Source organism: Natator depressus, chromosome 10, assembly GCF_965152275.1.
Source record: "Natator depressus isolate rNatDep1 chromosome 10, rNatDep2.hap1, whole genome shotgun sequence".
NCBI lineage: Eukaryota > Metazoa > Chordata > Testudines > Cheloniidae > Natator > Natator depressus.
In genome coordinates, this window is record NC_134243.1 from 83579013 (window position 1) to 83597417 (window position 18405).

Consider the following 18405-nt stretch of genomic DNA (forward strand, 5'->3'; position numbering starts at 1 on the left):
AAACCCCTTCCTCTGCACCATTAGAGTAATAATGTGGATAGGAGACCCAAGCATTGCAGCTACACTGGTTCAGCTGTCTTTCTTGGTGCACGCATCCAGACATGTTCTTCAGCCATGGTCACTATTCCGGTGCCATTATCACAGCAGCCACCGGCACTGTCCACGCCACTTGGCCCCTTCAGACTACCACACGTGGTCCCCCCCCCCACATCTGGATTCATGGAACTGTTGAGACCCACTGCGAAGCTGTTGGTTCCATACTCTGATTCTCTGCTGCTCTCTGGTCCCCTGGACACCTCAGTCCTGCCTTCCTGCTCCTTCCTGAGTGGCACACTTCTTCCACATGATTTGCACTGCCAACACTGTCGGCTCCACTCCTACCAGACCCACTGAGGCGGATTAGGTTTTGTGGGGCCCTGGACCAGAGCAAGTCGGGGGGGGGGCCCTCACCACCCCTTCCGCCTGCAGTTTCTCCGCCCCCCCCCCCCCCCCAAAGCGTTCCTGCCAGGGAGTGGGGGTCTGGTCATGGGGGCTTCCCGTGCTCCGTGGCAGGAGAGGCAGGCAGGTTGGGGTGCCGGGGCGCCCATTTTTCCGGGGCCCCCAATTGGCCGTGGCCTCTGGGCATGGGCCTCTTGGCCCAGTGGGTAATCTGCCACTGTGGACCCATCCTCTGAGTCCGAGTGCTTGTCGGAGCCAGATCCCTCCTTCTCACTTGCCCAGTCTCACAGTCCAGATCCCAGGTGCCGACCACCGTATCCTCATTGAGCCATGGTCCCCTCCGGGGTCTGCCACTGCGCAGCGACCCATATGCTTGGTCCTACTAGCCTCCCTGGGACCTGTACTGGGACCATAGTGTGCCTCTGGCGGCATCCTGCTGACTATCGGCTACCTGCACCGCACCCTCCTCTGTTTATTGTGAAGGGGAGGAAGACATAGTGCAACTGGTACTTTGGGTCCCTGTTGGAGCCTGTTCATTGCCAGATGAGGCACTGATCCTGCTCTCCCTCTCCCCACCTGATTACCATAAACAATACCACAACCTGCTTCATCGTGTGGCCATAGCTTTTGGGCTCATGCGGGAGGAGATCCAGGATAAACAACATCAGCTACTGGACCTCCTACAACCACCAGGACCTTCACAGACTGGCCTCCTCATTCATGAAGCCATCCTGCAACCAGCACAGATGGTCTGGCATACACCAGCCCACTGTGCCCCTACCACCAAGCACTTGGAGAGAGGCGATACTTTGTCCCGTCTAAAGGCACGGACTTCCTTTTCACGCACCCACCTCCCAACTCACTGGTGGTTCATGCAGCGACCAAACATGCTTGCCAACACCACCTCAAGTCACTCTTCTGGACAGGGCAGCCAAGAAGTTGGACCTTTTGGATAGGAAGGTCTACTCTTCTGTGGGACTGCAGTTCTGTATCACCAGCTACCAGGCCCTGTTGGAGAAATATGACTTCCTCCCATATTCAAAGCTTTCAGAGTTTCAGGCTTTTCTACTGCCAGACAAACAGCAAGACTTCCAGGTGCTGCTGGACGAAGGTCAACTGCTCACCAAGGTGAGCCTCCAGACAGCTGTACAGGCTGCCGACACTGCATCATGCTCATTGGCGACTGGCATAGTACTTTGTCACAACTGCTGTCTCTAGCTGTCTGGGCTCCCTAAGGAGGTCCAGGCCATTCTTGAGGACACTGGAGCAGCATCGACCCGCACGGCCTCTTATAGCCTTGGATGCATCCGTGGACAAGGCACGATGCACATGTGGGTCAAAGGACGTTGTTACAATACAAAACTGTTCTGGCTGCAGCACATGGCATGAGTGCGCATCCACATTTGGAATTCAGACCAGGACCACATATCTCAAACCTCCAGTTACTGGTAAGTAATCTCCTTTTTCTAGCCCTTGTGGTTGAGGAGAAAAGCTTGTGGAAAACGGTTCCACACAAGTGCCATGGCTGTGGAATTGCAGAACATATGGGACCCTGTCTGCATGGAACCAAACCTATCCACAAGTTCCCCACTTCTGAGCTATATGCCGGTGAGACCAGGAGTCGAACAGCCTCTGAGGGGTAACGGACCAAATGAAATGGGCTATGTATTGCTATTGTTATGACCTAGCAGACATTCATGTACATTTTGGAGATGTCCAGTGCACTCAGCTGAGACTTAAGACAGCTTACATAGTAGTTGTGCTATCTTCATCATAGGACTTTGTAATGCTGCTTCTCAGAGCTCTGTATGTGGCTTTTTCCCTCAGCTGAGGTTTGAGCTCAGAGGACTGAGAGCAAGAGTATAGTCATTTCTCATATACTCTTGACCTGGCACCCAGAGATTATGCTTGTTGTGACAGTTCTGTTGTCCTGGTTCACTTGCTCATGGTGCAGACCCTTGATACGATAGGTGTGAATTTATCCCACAGGCTTACCTGAAAGGGCCAATTCCTGGTAAGTAACTCCTCTGTCTCTTTCTCCCAGAATCCATGAAGTGTATGTGTTGGTGGTGTGGGGGTGCTGAAGCCAGAGAGTCCTAGCCTTCCTGCCAGAGAAAGCAGAGCTTGGAAGGCCTCTGAGGAGCCAAGTTGCACAGTGTATTGGCTAGGCCTGTGCTGCATAGTCCTCTTTCACAGCTGCTGGGCTGGGCCTGTGCTGCCTGCCCCATACCCTGAGCTTTTGGGGAGGTTTGTCTGAATCCCTTGCCCTTTGTTTCCTCCTCATGCAGCAGACAGTGTGTGGGTTTGACCTTCTGCGGGCGAATGGCCACTCCTTTGTCTGTGATGTGAATGGGTTCAGCTTTGTGAAGAACTCCATGAAGTATTATGATGACTGCGCCAAAATTCTTGGGTATGTAAGGAGCTAAAGCCAGAGCGTGTGTGTGTGTGTGTGTGTGTGTGAGGGAGCTCCTCCAAGTATGTGGTATAACCCTGCTCACCTTATTCTGGCGAGCTCGGCAAACTGCTGAGCAGGGAACACTTGCTTTGTGTTTGAAACTTGTAAGTGCTTAGGATGGGGAAGCTCCAGGGTGTAAGGGGTTAATTTCTCTCAGATGCAGATTTGCCAGCCAATATCAACTGTAGATGAGTTGGCCTTCTTATAACCTACGAACCCAGCTCCTGTACTGGAGCTACATGGAAAGCATTTGTTTGGACTGATGCAAAGGATGCCAACACCTGCTGCACTCAGGAGCTCTCCTGCTGGGTCTGTGATGTGAAAATCTGACTTGAGAGTGTGTGCAGGACTAAAGGAAGCACCGTCTGTGGCATAATGGGTTTTGAGCAAGGCTGTGGTGGAGGGGGATTCTAGGGGAGCTTGTCACTGGGTGCAGATTGCTAAGGGAATGGAATTCCTGTGTTCTGGTCTGTTCCAGGAATATAATCATGCGGGAATTGGCTCCCCAGTTCCAGATTCCCTGGTCCATCCCAACGGAGGCAGAGGATATTCCCATTGTCCCCACGACTTCAGGCACCATGTGAGTATCTGTTAGCCCCAGCAAAGGGTGCCCCCATGGGTAGCCAAGGATTGCCATACTCCCCCTGAGCATTGTGCTTCCCCTCCAAGCATTTGGGTCTATGCAGAACACAAACTGTAATGCACTAGAGAGACCTAATCAAGCTAGGGAAGGGCAGCACAATGAAGGATAAAATTGAGTGCTGAGAAATGCAAACTAATGCACATTGGAGGAATAATATGAACCACTCATATGCCTTCGAGGGTTCTAAAGTAACGATATCCACTCAGGGAAGGGACATGGGTGTCATGGTGACAGCTGCGTGAGCCCCCTGCTCAGTGTGCAGCTGCAGTCAAAACAAACCTGGTAGGATACTGAGGAAATGGGATGGAGAACAATATAGTGAAAGTATCATGATGCCATTATATAATCTGTGAGATGTCTTTATTTAGAATACCGTGGTCAATTCTGGTCACCCTGTCGTAAAAAGGTTGTACCAGAAATAGATGGGGTGTAGAGAGGGGTGATAATGAACAGGAGCCTGACAAAACTCTCCTATGGAGAGAGAGAGAGAAAAGATTGGAATGATTACCTTAGAGAGGAGACAAATAGGAGGGTAGGATAAAAATATATAAAATAATGAGAAGGTAGATCAGGAACTTCTCTTTATTCTTGTATTCTGGGAAAGCTTGTCGAGAGCAGTCAATGAAATTGAAAGGTGGCAAATTTGAAGTTGATGAAAGGAAATATTTTTTCACACAAGACAGCCTGTGGAATTCATTGCCACAATTGCATATTGTGGCAAAGTGCTACATAGGACTCAAAAAAAGACTGGCCATTTATATGGATAATAAGCACAGCCAGAGTTACTGTAGTAATTATTGAAAAGTTTTGGAAGCGATGTCATCGCTCCTGCTTCTGGGCATAAGCTGGCTTAACTAATGGGGATCAGAGAAAACTGGCTCTGGGGCAGGCTGTCCCAGAACTGCCTGGTGCATGGTTTTTCCGTTTGGTCCTGGCCAAAGGCAGAGACCGGTATCTCAGTGGTCTGGTCTAGTCTGGCCATTCCTGTCTTCCCAAAGTGGGATTGTGCACTTCCTGAAAGCAGTTTGGCACAGTCCAAAGTCCTGTTCCTACAGCTGCCCTAAGATCTGACCCAGCTCACACCACCAGAATCTCCTGCTGTTTCATGCTTGCACGTCATGCTTGTGAATTCTGTGACTCTGTTGTCTGCTGTGGTGTTAATGTGGCTGTAGGATTTTGGCTCCTGCTTGCAGGCTCTGAACTTGTGTGCCAGTCTGGGTTGGAGTTACCCCATTCTCCCAGATCTGGTGTAGGCTTTCTAATACTGAAGCAGACTTCTGAGAGCATGGGGGCAAAAGGGGTTTCCACAAGACTGGGATCTGTCTCCTTGTGTTGGTGTAGGTGTTGGAATGGGAAAAGGAGGAATATATGGAAAGGGTGCTGTCTCCTGACAGGGCTTATGCTTTTTGGTTTCTCCCACGCTAGGATGGAGCTGCGCTGTGTTATTGCAGTGATCCGGCATGGAGACCGCACCCCCAAGCAGAAGATGAAGATGGAGGTTAAACACTCTAGGTAATGGGTGCAGCAGAAGGGGTATGGACTCTTGCAGTCAAGAGAAATGATAGGTAGAGGGCTTAGCTGCTGAGATCATGGACCAAGCATGAGAGCCCACTGCATGGGAAGTGGTGCTTTCTCTAGCTCCATTCAGAGCTAATATCTTTCACTCAGTCAATCTAGCCTGCCCCAGGAAGCTCCTGCATTTTCCATGCAAGCACTGGGAGAGGGCAGCTCGGGATGAAGGCTTGTTCGAAGTACAAGATCTTGGACTTTCTGCTGGGCACTTGCAAAGGGAAGGGCCCCTGTCAAGGAGAGAAACCATTGGCTACTCTTTCCTTCTCCTAGTTCAGGCTGAAAGCACCTGTTTTCCTGGAAATTCTGGGGGCAGGAATGAGCCTATAGACATGCCAGCTCTCACTGAAGAGGCATAGCTGGGTATGTAGGGATGACCATCCTCTTGGCATGGGAAGAACTGAAAATCTGACTAGGTCTGCCTGTCTGTTTAGGTTCTTCGAATTATTTGAGAAATATGATGGCTACAAGACAGGGAAGCTGAAGCTGAAGAAACCAGAGCAGCTGCAGGTGAGGGGAAGACCTCCCTGGGGTCACTGTACAGAAGACCTGGGTGATCTGGATCCCAGAGAAAGCTTTATGTGGGGATGGTCAATGGGAGGAGCACTACCTGAGCACTCTCCCCATCACATACACAGCAGGTCATGTCACTAGCTTCCAGCAGGGACTGCTCATGGGCAAGAACCTGAGGAAAGATGAACTGCTGTAGAATCACAATAATGTCAGTCCTGCTGCTCTCCCATCACGGTGCTGTCTCGGTGAGAGTGCGCCTCAAACTTCGAGAACTGGAGGAATTGAAGGCTTGTGTTTGCTTCTGAGCAGGACAGAGCTGCAACCTGAAGGTGGAAGAAACCAGAACTGGCCTTAACTTATCCCGGCTAAAGCTGTGTCTTGGAGAATAAAAATGTCCCCACAGATGAATGTGGGAAACCGTTTCAATGATGTGAGTGGCCATGGACTAGGTGCATGCTATCTGAGTGCCCATCCTCCCTGGCACACTGGAAGGAGAGTTGGTGACTGTGGGGCTGGGTGTCCATAGCCTTGGGGCACTGGAAGGGTAGGGGGTGCAAGCTCTCTGGGTACATGATAGATGGTGCTTGTTATCCCTGACAGGAAGTGCTGGATATTGCGCGCCTGCTAGTGGTGGAGTTGGGAACTCACAATGACTGTGAAATCGAGGAGAGGAAGTCCAAACTGGAGCAGCTAAAAACTGTCCTGGAAATGTGAGTAAGAGCGAGTCGCGTGGGGTGGAGGCTCATGTTAGGGCTACCTACTCCCCGGCGGATAATAGTGCAGCTACAGAAGGGAGACGTGTTACTGAAGCACTGTGTGCTGCTCGTGTCCTGCCTGGCCAGTCCCCTAGGGGTGACAGAGGCTGCAGCCTCCTTGTAGGCAGCAGTATCTGGAGGATGACACCAGCAGGGCTTGCTCCGAAACTCTCGCACCACAAGCACCACTTCTTATTTTTTGGGCACTGTAAGCATGATGTCTTCTGGTTTTCGTGTAGAAAGGCCCAGCACCCTGACCTAGCAATGCTCTTGTGACAGCTGGGAACTTCCACTGCTGGAGAAAAGGAAAAATCATCCCCTTGATGCACAGCACTTGTGCATATAATTTCCTCTGTCTAGAGATCTGCAAATGGAATGGAGGTAGCTTTGCTCAGTGAGGTGGTTCTAGTGCCAAGAGTGCAACAAAAGGAAAACTGAGACCTTGATGTGGGCCAGTGAACCCAGTACCTCTGTAAGGCAAACAGGGCCAAATCCGGAATAGCCTATGGGGCCAACATAACAGGTGACGTGGTGGTCTTATGGCATCTCCTAACATACAGAAGCCCAAATCTAATAAGTAGACCAGATCTCACCTTGTTTGGGCCTAGGAGGCAGCACTATGGGACCTTGTATTTATCTGTCAAAGGTATAGATAGAAATTAGTGTCCAGAGGGCTTCAAACACTCTTAATTTCTGAGTCCAAAAAAGTCTTCTGTTTTCAGACCATTTTGTTAAATGAGGCAGCAGGCAAACCTGCCAGCTTTGTATGCTGGGTCACAGATGTAGAGCACCAGTGCACAACTTGGCCACTTAGTGATGCTGCCAGGAAATGAATACGTCCAAGGACTCTAAGAAGGGCATTGCGGGGAGCTTGAATGTCCCTGGCTATGGGGCCAGGATATTGATTTATCTCCCTTTGTGACAGGTACGGACATTTCTCTGGCATTAACCGCAAGGTGCAGCTAACCTACCTGCCTCGTGGACACCCAAAAGCTTCCAGTGAAGACGAAGGTTAAAAACCCCCCACACACTCCCTCTCAGACTGGTTCTAATCCCTGGGGCTCAGTACCTGTGTGCTACTCTGTCACCCCAGCTTGGACTGCACCTTTGGGGTGGTGGGAACTGAGCAGAGTGCTGGTCAGAAGGACGAATGCATGCCTACTCTGCCACTATGGCAAGACCTACTGGAGCTAACACCTGAATGCTTTATGCCATACCCCCATCCCTTAGGGTGGGTTGGAGTTCACATGCTCTGTCTTGAACTTCTGTCATTAAGACTGGAAATTTGACCCCATGTCCACAAAATCCAGAGCCCCCTAATCATGCACTCACTGAAGTCCATTAGACAAGCTCTTGTTGATCCAGCGCCCACTGAAATCATGCCCATGCTGAGACTCCTCTGCCGCTGCCCTGTAGGCCCCCGGTCTCTGGAGCTTGTGCCCCTATTTTACAGTATGGTGACTACCTGTTTATCTGTTTTAGATGCCCGTAAGGAGCCCTCCCCATCTCTGCTACTGGTGCTGAAATGGGGTGGAGAGCTGACCCCAGCAGGAAGGGTCCAGGCAGAAGAGCTTGGTCGGGCCTTTCGCTGTATGTACCCTGGAGGCCAAGGTGAGCTTTCCCTCTTGTGCTGCTCATCAGCTCTGGTCTCTGACTGTACACAGAGGCCACACATAGCCTGCTAATCACCATTGGTGACTGGATGCATGCATGCATCTGAATACTTTCTCTTGATTAGGCTCTAGTAGCATATGTGGCTCAGGGCTCCACCACTGCTTTAATTCAGTAACTATTTCTGTTCTGTGTTTGGAAAGAAGAAGGATGATGTGGTTGTGTCACACGAGGATGACTAACTACTTTCCAGTCCATTGTAACAGAGGAGGATGTTAAACAACATCTACTAGTGCTAAATGTTTTAAAATCCAGCAGGTCTGGAGAACTTGCACCCGAGAGTCCTAAAAGAGTTGGCTGAGGAGATCTCTGACCTGCTGATGTTAACTTCCAATAAATCTTGGAATACTGGAAAAATTCCAGAAGACTGGAAGAGTGCTAATGTGCCAATATTCAAAAAGGGAAAGTGGGATGACCTGGGTGACTATAGGCTAGTTACCACTATTGAAGAATTAGACTAGGAATATAATTAATGCCAATCAACCTAGTTTTATAGAGAATAGGTCTTGTCAAACAAACCTCTGATTTCAGTCTTTGATAGTGCAAGTTTGGTTAATAAAGGTAACTGGATAGATATAAGACTTCTTGAAGACATTTGACTTTGTACCACACAACATTCTGATTTGAAAAATTAGCAGTATGTAGTATCCATAGAACACACACTAAATGGATTAAGAACTGAGTGACAGATGTCAAAAAGTGGTGGTCAATGGGGAAATCATCATCAAGTGGGGGTATTTCTAATGGAATGCTGCAGGAGGAATTGGTGGAAGTCATCTTTTTCATCAATACTTCTGGAAGTAAATATAATCACTGCTGATAAAACTTTGTGGATGACACAGATTGGTGGTGTGGTCAATAATAATAGGACAGTCACAAGAGCTGTCTGGATAGCTTGGTATCATTCAATGAAAATGCACTTAAATACAACCAAATGCAAAGTTATACATCTAGGAGCAAGGAATGCAGATCATACCTGCAGAGTTGCGTCTATATTCTAGAAAGCAAGGACCCTGAAAAGGATTGAGGGATCACACTGGACAAGCAACTGAACATAAGTTCCCAGTGTCCCAATACGGTCTCCCACGCTATTCTTGCCAGCAAGTTTAAAAAAGTATGGATTGGATGAAAGGACTATAAGGTTGTCCGGCTCGACAGGTAGTGATCAACGGCTCAATGTCTAATTGGTGGCCGGTATCAAGCGGAGTGCCCCAGGGGTCAGTCCTGGGGCCAGTTTTGTTCAACATCTTTATTAATGATCTGGATGATGGGATGAATTGTGAACTTGCTGAGGGTACAGGTGATACTAAGCTTGGGGGAGAGGTAGATATGCTGGAGGGTAGGGATAGGGTCCAGAGTGACCTAGGATTGGAGGATTGGGCCAAAAGAAATCTGATGAGGTTCAACAAGGACAAGTGCAGAGTCCTGCACTTAGGACAGAAGAATCCTATGCACTGCTACAGGCTGGGGACCAACTGGCTAAGAAGCAGTTCTGCAGAAAAGGACCTGGGGATTACAGTGGACGAGAAGCTGGATATGCGTCAACAGTGTGCCCTTGTTGCCAAGAAGGCTAACGGCATATTGGGCTGCATTAGTAAGAGCATTGCCAGCAGATCGAGGGAAGTGATTATTCCCCTCTATTCGGCACTGGTGAGGCCACATCTGGAGTACTGCATCCAATTTTGGGCTCCCCACTACAGAATGGATGTGGACAAATTGGAGAGAGTCCAGCGGAGGGCAACGAAAATGATCAGGGGGCTGGTGCACATGAATTACAAGGAGACGTTGAGGGAACTGGGCTTGTTTAGTCTGCAGAAGAGAAGAGTGAGGGCGGATTTGATAGCAGCCTTCAACTACCTGAAGGGGGGTTCCAAAGAGGATGGAGCTCAGCTGTTCTCAGTGATGGTAGATGACAGAAAAGCAGCAATGGTCTCAAGTTGCAGTGGGGGAGGTCTAGGTTGGTTTGACGTTACTGACATAACCTGTGACCGTATAGATCATTGTTGCAAGCACTGTTGTATATTTGCAGCAAATATTGTACAAAGGTTGTCGTGTAAGGTGTCTATGGAAAGGTTATCTGATATCTGTGCAAGCAGTTTGCTGTAGCTGAAGGGTGTAAAAGTAAGTTGATCAAGGAAGTTTCAGTTCCTAACCACCAGAAATTTTCTGTTGTGAATGGATCAGATGCATCCGATGAAGTGGGCTGTGGCTCATGAAAGCTTATGCTCAAATAAATTTGTTAGTCTCTAAAGGTGCCACAAGGACTCCTTTTCTTTTTGCGGATACAGACTAACACGGCTGCTATTCTGAACCCTGTGATTCTAATGTGATTCTTTGGTGTATAAAGAGGGAAGTAGGAGCAGGAAGGTGATTTTTACATTTGTATATAGACTTGGTGAGACTGATACTGGAACACTGCATTTAGTTCCGGTGTCCACAGTTTAAAAAGAATAATGGAAAAATTGGCGGGCGGGTAGAAGAGAGCCACAAAAATGATTTGATGGCTGGAGAAAATGGCCTACAGTGAGAGACTTAAGGAGCTCATTCTGTTTAGCTTATCAAAAAGAAGACTGAGAGGTGACTTGATCTACAGGGTTCTTTAATGTAACCAAGAAAGGCAGAACAAGAACCAGTGTCTGGAAGCTAAAGCCAGACAAATTCAAATGAGAAATCAGACAATTTTTGTTGAGTAGTAAGGGTGAGTAACCACTGGAACAAAGTGTCAAGGGGGAAGTAGTGGATAAGGTGGGTGCATAACTGGTGGGAAAATTGTTCCCAGAGGGTAATTGACTGTGAACCACTGATAAACTTGAAGGGCATATTGAGTGGGGTCCAGCAGGGATTGGTCCTGCTCTGTTGCTGTTCAATCTCTTCATCAATGATTTAGAAAATGGCATAGAGAATACGCTTAACATAACATAAAAATGGCCATACTGGGTCAGACCAAAGGTCCATCTAGCCCAGTGTCCTGTCTTCCAACAGCAGCCAAAGCCAGGGGCTTCAGAGGGAATGAACAGAACACGTAATCATCAAGTGATCCATCCCCTGTCGCCCATTCCCAACTAATGGCAGCAGAGGCTAGGGGACACTTCTGAGCATGGTTTTGCATCCCTGCCCATTCTGGCTAATAGCTATGGATGGATTTACCCTCCATGAACTTATCTAGTTGTTCTTTTGAATGCTGTTATAGTCTTGGTCTTCACAATGGCAAAGAGTTCCACAGGTTGACTGCATTGTGAGAAGAAATACTTCCTTTCTTCTTCAAGTGCATGCTCATATCAGTTCCAGGTAGGTAGGTAGAGGGGTGTGTGTGTGTGTGTGTGTGCATGGCTGTCGGAAACTTTTCCCTAGCAGCTACCCGTCAGGCTGGCTGTGGAGCCCCCTGCAATGGCGCCGATGTGGTGCTCTATATACGATCCTGCTGGCCCAATTCCCCCCCCCCCCTCAGTTCCTCCTTACCGCCAGTGACAGTTGTTGGAACAGTGGTCCCTTGCTCACAAGTGTCCCACTAATCCCTAGCTCTTCTGCTTATCTTCGTGTATAGTTACCCATTGTTAGTTAATCGTTCTCTTAGTTTTTAATTACAGGTTTCAGAGTAACAGCCGTGTTAGTCTTTATTCGCAAAAAGCAAAGGAGTACTTGTGGCACCTTAGAGACTAACCAATTTATTTGAGCATGAGCTTTCGTGAGCTACAGCTCACTTCATCGGATGCATCCGATGAAGTGAGCTGTAGCTCACGAAAGCTCATGCTCAAATAAATTGGTTAGTCTCTAAGGTGCCACAAGTACTCCTTTTTCTTTTTAGTTTTTAATTGTAGTCGTTAGTGGTTGGGGGGAATTCCCCTCCAACGCGTCCGCAGGGCTCCAGGGCATGCCGTCCCAGGGCTTCAAACCCTGTAGCTGCTGCTTCAAGTCTATGCCCACGGGCGACCCCCATGACTCCTGCCTCCAGCGTCTGGGAGAAGCCCATCAGTCAGACAAGTGCAAGATCTGCAAGGCCTTCAAGCCTCGCACTAGGAAAGAGAGGGACATTTGATTTAAAACAACTCCTATGGAGTCAGCCCTCCGTCTGCAGCAGGACCCGGCCCCGAGCACCTTGGTGCAGAGTGCTCCTCTGGTGGTGCCATCCATGGTACCGAAAAAGGACTCTGCATGCCTACCCAGGGGCCACTGGTCTCCTGGGCCCCAAAAGGGTTCACCCCAGCACCACTCTCATTCACCAGGTGCCCATAAGAAACAGGGCAAGTCTCCGCAGCAGCCTGTCGCAGACACTGCACCCCAGGCAGGGGACAGCGCGGGACATGGGCCTATCGCCGACAGACCCTTGGGCTGGGCTCAGCCCCCACAGGCCCTGGTCTCCCCAGGAAGCCCTGTGCTCTTGGACTCACCGCAGCTGCAGGTGTGGGAGGTCATGATGCCTTCCACACCGGACACCTTCAAAGCCACTAGGGGGCTCATTGAAATGACAGCACCCAAGTCTCCAACTTCGAGACCTCCACTACCTCGAGGCCCGGCACCGTCCAGAGGCAAGCCAGCCATGTCTGGGCTGTCTGCTCCCCGATCAGGATCTCGGCACTGCTCTGAGTCCCAGCGTCGCACCTATGCCCCATGCTGGTCCAACTTGTGGCACTGGTCCGACTCGCGGCACTGGTCTTGCAGTCCTGACCCTCATAGCTGCTCCTGCTCAAGGTGGTTGTCGGTGGACAGGTTGTGGTCCTGCTCGAGGTCCAGGTCCTGATCTGTGACCTCGTGGCACCGCTCACAACACCAACCTCAGCCTGCACTTTCCAGACATCGCTCGATGGACTGGCACCACTCTATGCAACGGCACCACACGCCATCCCAGTGCCGTTCCACCTTGCGGCACCGCTCCCCAGCATGGCACCGGTCCTGCTTGCAGCACACCTCCCGCTCCTGGCACCGATCCCCACTTCAGCACCGGCCTTGATCTCAGCATCGCTCTACATCGCAGCACTGTTCCCCACCAAGGCGAAGCTCCTAGTCGTGGCGCTGCTCAACCTCCCAGCACCGCTCCACATCCCACTGTCGTTCCCTGCAGCAGCGCCACCCTGCACCGCGCCACCGATCACCATCCGGACCTTGCTACCCTTCTTGGCACCCATCCCATCTGTTGGAGGAGAGAGCCTCCCTGGTGCAGTGTAGCACCGCTCCCCCTTGGCCGTCACACTCGAGATCACCCTCCCTCAGATCAGGCAGGGCATTGGGGGCATCAGAAGCACGCAGATCGGGGCCGGGGAGCCTAAGGCAGGATGCTTTGGCGCCTACTGGCAGTCCCAGTGGCAATTTTGGACCCCTTGGGTGTACCATCAGGCCCAAGGTGCCCCTCCTGGCGTCCCTCCATCGTTCCGTTCAGGGTCTCGTCTCCCTGAGGCAACCCTCAGCTGCCCACCATAGGACCCGGATCCAACCCCACATTCCCCCGGTGGACGCTACACCCAGCATTCAGGAGGACCCGGTTCTGGAGGATCAAGAGGCTGTCATGGAATTGGTCCTGCCATTGGCTTATTCCTCATCGTCCCCTGACAAGGCTGCGGCAGGTACTTCCACATCTGGACCACCACCCATGGACTACAGGGCCCTGTAGGAACTCCTCCAGTGGGTGGCCCTGAAGTCTGGACATGGTGCTGACCATCCTGAGGCACACCCTCGATTCCCTACATTGGTGGCTAGATCCCCCTCATGGTAGACGCTGGGGTTCCTTTCCACCCTCCCCAGCCCACTTTGACTCTGGTAAGGGATGCGTCCGCGCTGGGCTGGGGAGCGCATCTCGGGAGCCTGACGACTCAGGGCTTGTGGCAGGTAGAGGAACTGGCTCTGCATATCAACATTAAAGAACTCAGGGCGGTCTGCCTCGCCTGCCAAGCATTTCTGTCCTGCTTGCAGGGCCACTGCGTAGCGGTACTGATGGGGACAATACCACAGCCATGTTTTATATAAACAGACAAGGCGGAGCCTGATGGTCTCTTCTCTGTCAGGAAGCCCTCTACTGTGGGGATTTTTGTCTAGCCCACTTCATCCCTCTCCAGGCTTCATACCTGCTGGGCGTTCAGAACATGCTGGCAGACAGCTTGAGCAGACATTTCCTCACACGAGTGGCTGATTATGTCCAGACATAATCCACTCCATCTTCGGCAGCTGGGGGTTTCCCCAAATCGACCTATTTGCCACGGGAGCCAACAGGAAGTGCCCAGCCTTCTGCTCCTTCAGGGGCCACAGCCCAGGCTCGATTGCAGATGCGTTCATGATTCCATGGTCTGGTCAACTGCTATACGCCTTCCCGCCATTCCTGCTCATCCACAAGGTGCTTCTCAAGGACCACAGGGAACTGGGGATATTTAATCTACGGAAGAGAAGAATGAGGGGGGATTTGATAGCTGCTTTCAACTACCTGAAAGGGGGTTGCAAAGAGGATGGATCTAGACTGTTCTCAGTGGTAGCAGATGACAGAACAAGGAGTAATGGTCTCAAGTTGCAGTGGGGGAGATTTAGGTTGGATATTAGGAAAAACTTTTTCACTAGGAGGGTGGTGAAACACTGGAATGCGTTACCTAGGGAGGTGGTGGTGGAATCTCCTTCCTTAGAAGTTTTTAAGGTCAGGCTTGACAAAGCCCTGGCTGGGATGATTTAATTGGGGATTGGTCCTGCTTTGAGCAGAGGGTTGGACTAGATGACCTCCTGAGGTCCCTTCCAACCCTGATATTCTATGAAAGCGGAAGTCATACTGTTAGCCCCAGCTTGGCCTCGCCAGTGCTGGTACCCCACCCTCATTGACCTTTTGGTTCGGTCACTGGTATGGCTACCTCTCACTCCCAACCTCATCTCACAGAACCACGGTCATTTCCTTCACCCGGACCTTCAGTTGCTCCACCTCGTGGCCTGGAGGATCTGTGGCTGAACCAGGCAGAGCTCTCCTGCTCAGACCCGGTGAGACAGGTGCTTCTGGAGAGCCACAAGCTGTCTACTAGAGCCACATACAGGGTGAAATGAAAGAGGTTCTCCAGGTGGTGTGCCCAAAGACAGGCGCTTCCACTCCAGGTTCCCATCCCTTGTATCCTAGATTATCTTCTGTACCTGAAGGACCAGCATCTGGCATTTGGTTCCCTCAAGGTCCACTTCGTGGCCATCTCAGTGTTCCACCCGGGTGTTTATGGTGCTCGGTGTTCACACACCCATCATGGGTCGTTTCCTGAAAGGTCTGGAAAAGATACATGCCCCGATGAAGCCCCCTATTCTGGCCTGGGACCTCAGCCTAGTCCTCTCCTGCCTCATGGGCCCTCCCTTCGAGCCTCTAGCTTCTTGTTAGCTTCTCTACCTCTCTTGCAAGGTTGCTTTTCTGGTGGCTATCACCTCGGCATGACACGTGTCTGAACTGCGGGCCCTTACATCTGAGCCTCTGTACGCTATCTTTCATAAGGACAAGGTGCAACTTAGGCCTCATCTGGCCTTCCTTCCCAAAGTGGTGTCCCGCTTCCATGTTAGCCAGGACATCTTCCTCCCGGTTTTCTACCCAAAACCACACAACAGTCCCTGCGAACAGCAGCTGCATTCACTGGATGTCAGGAGGGCGCTTGCTTTCTATATCGACCATACACAGCCATTCCACAAGACAACCCAGTTGTTCGTTGCCTTAGCAGAGCGGATGAAAGGTCCGCCAGTCTCTTCCCAGCGGATCTCCTCCTGGATCACGGCATGTATACACCCTTGTTATAACTTGGCGAAGGTTCCTTCGCCTGCCATCACAGCTCGCACCACAAGGGCGCAGGCCTCCTCGACAGCCTTTCTGGCCCATGTACCTCTCCAGGAAATCTGCAGGGCTGCCACATGGTCTTCAGTGCATACCTTCACGTTGCACTACGTCATCATCCATAAATCTTGGGATGATGCGGCCTTCGGCAGAGCGGTACTTCGGTCGGCTATACCTTAACTCTGACCCCACCTCCGAGGTAAGGCTTGGAAGTCACCTAACTGGAATAGATATGCGCAAGCACTCGAAGAAAAAATGGTTACTCACCCTTTTTGTAATTATTTTTCGAGATGTGTTGCTCATCCCTCATACGTATTCCATCCCCCCACCCCCTACCTGCCGGCAAGAAGGAACTGAAGTGGGGGTCAGGCCGGCAGGGTCGTATATAGAGCGCCATATCGGTGCCATTCCAGGGGGCTCCACAGCCAGGGTAGCTGCTAGGGAAAAGCTTCCGACAGCCGTGCACGCGGAGCGTGCACACACCTAACTGGAATAGATATGAGCAACACATCTCGAAGAACAACAGTTACAAAAAGGGTGAGTAACTGTCTTTTTGTTTGTTAAACCTGCTGCCTATTAATTTCATTTGGTGACCCTTAGTTCTTGTGTTTTTATGAAGGGGTAAATAACGCTTCCTTATTTACTTTCTCCACACAAGTCGTGCTTTTATAAACCTCAATCATAATCCCTCTATATAATGTTGCCTCTATATTATTATTATTAATTATTTATTATTAAATAATAATAATAATATAGAGGCAACATTATATTTTCTGTCTTATTATCTATCCTTTTGTTAATGATTCCCAGCATTCTGTTTAGCTTTTTTGATTGCTGCTGCACGTTGAGTGGATGTTTTCAGAGAACTATCCACAATGACTCCAAGATCTCTCTCGAGTGGTAACAGCTAATTATGACCCCATCATTTTATAGATATAGTTGGGATTATGTTTTCAAGTGTGCATTACTTTTCATTTATCAACATTGAATTTCATCTGCCAGTTTGTTGCCCACTAATCAAGTTTTGTGAGATCCCTTTGTAGCTCTTCATAGTTTGCTTTGGATTTAACTATCTTGAGTAGTATTGTATTTGCAAATTTTGCTACCGCACTATTTACCCCTTTTTCCAGATCATTTATGAATATGTTGAACAGCACTGGCCGCAGTGCAGATCCCTGGGAGATCCGTTCTGAAAACTGACTATTTATTCCTACCCTTTGTTTCCTGTCTTTTAACCACTTACTGATCCATGAGAGGACCTTCCCTCTTATCCCATGACTGCTTACTACGCTTAACAGCCTTTGGTGAGGGACTTTGTCACAGGCTTTCTGAAAATCTAAGTACACTGTATCCACTGGATGTCCCTTGTCCACATGCTTGTTGACTCCCTCAAAGAATTGTAATAGATTTGTGAGGCATGATTTTCCTTTACAAAAACCATGTTCACCCCCTCCCAACAAATCGTGTTCATCTGTATGTTTGATAATTCTGTTCTTTACTATAGTTTCAACCTAATGAAGTTAGGTTTACCAGCCTGTAATTTCCAGGATTGCCTCTGGAGCCTTTTTTAAAATGTATAAAGTTTGCGGACAATACTAAGCTGGGATGGGTTGCAAGTGCTTTGGAGGATAGGATTAAAATTTAAAATGATCTGGACAAACTGGAGAAATGGTCTGAAGTAAATAGGATGAAATTCAATAAGGACAAATGCAAAGTACTCTGCTTGGGAAGGAACAATCAGTTGTACATATACACAATGGGAAATGACTGCCTAGAAAGGAGTTCCGCAGAAAGGGACCTGGGGTCATAGTGGATCACAAGCTAAATGTGAGTCAACAGAGTAATGCTGTTGCAAAAAAAGCAAACATAATTCTGAGATGTGTTATTAGAAGTCTTGTAAGCAAGTTATGAGAAGTAATTCTTCCGCTCTACTCTGTGCAGATAAGGTCTCAACTGGAGTTCTGGGCGCCACATTTCAGGAACGATGTGGACAAATTGGAGAAAGTCCAGAGAAGAGCAACAAAAACTATTACAGCTATAGAACACCTGACCTATGACGGAAGCTTGAAAAAATTGGGTTTGTTTGTTGTGGAGAAGAGGAGACTGAGAGGGGACATGACAACAGTTTTCAAGTACATAAAAGATTGTTACAAGGAGGAGGGAGAACAGTTTTTCTCCTTAACCTCTGAGGCTAGGACCAGAAGCAATGGGCTTAAATTGCAGCAAGGGTGGTTTAGGTTGGACATTAGGAAAAATTTCCTAACTGTCAGGGTAGTTAAGCACTGGAAAAAATTGTGGCATCTGTCATTGGAGGTTTTTTAAAAACAGGTTAGACAAACACATGTCGGGGATGGTCTATTTATTACATAGCCCTGTCTGGAGTACGGGGGACTGGACTAGATGACCTCTCAAGGTCTCTTCCAGTCTTACTCTTCTATGTTTCTCCAAGTCTTGATGTTTTCAAATCAAGACTGGTACATTTCTGGAAGTTGCTTTCATCAAGCACAAGTTATTGGGTTCCATGCAGGGGTGGCTTGAGATATATACAGGAAGTCAGACTTGATGATCTAATGGTCCCTTCTGGCCTTAAACTCTG

At 49.4% G+C, this 18405-nt stretch overlaps 1 protein-coding gene across 7 annotated transcripts in view; it reads left to right on the top strand.

Annotated features, from left to right (window-relative positions):
- The window catches only part of PPIP5K1 (diphosphoinositol pentakisphosphate kinase 1), a 135508-nt gene that overhangs the window by 17425 nt on the left and 99678 nt on the right, over positions 1-18405 (top strand). For all 7 annotated transcript variants that reach the window (XM_074966726.1, XM_074966724.1, XM_074966727.1 and 4 more), the window contains exons 10-16: positions 2727-2848; positions 3372-3473; positions 4962-5048; positions 5540-5615; positions 6219-6328; positions 7299-7384; positions 7856-7984. In XM_074966726.1, coding sequence (XP_074822827.1) covers positions 2727-2848; positions 3372-3473; positions 4962-5048; positions 5540-5615; positions 6219-6328; positions 7299-7384; positions 7856-7984 — 712 coding nt within the window. The remainder of the gene's footprint in view (positions 1-2726; positions 2849-3371; positions 3474-4961; positions 5049-5539; positions 5616-6218; positions 6329-7298; positions 7385-7855; positions 7985-18405) is intronic.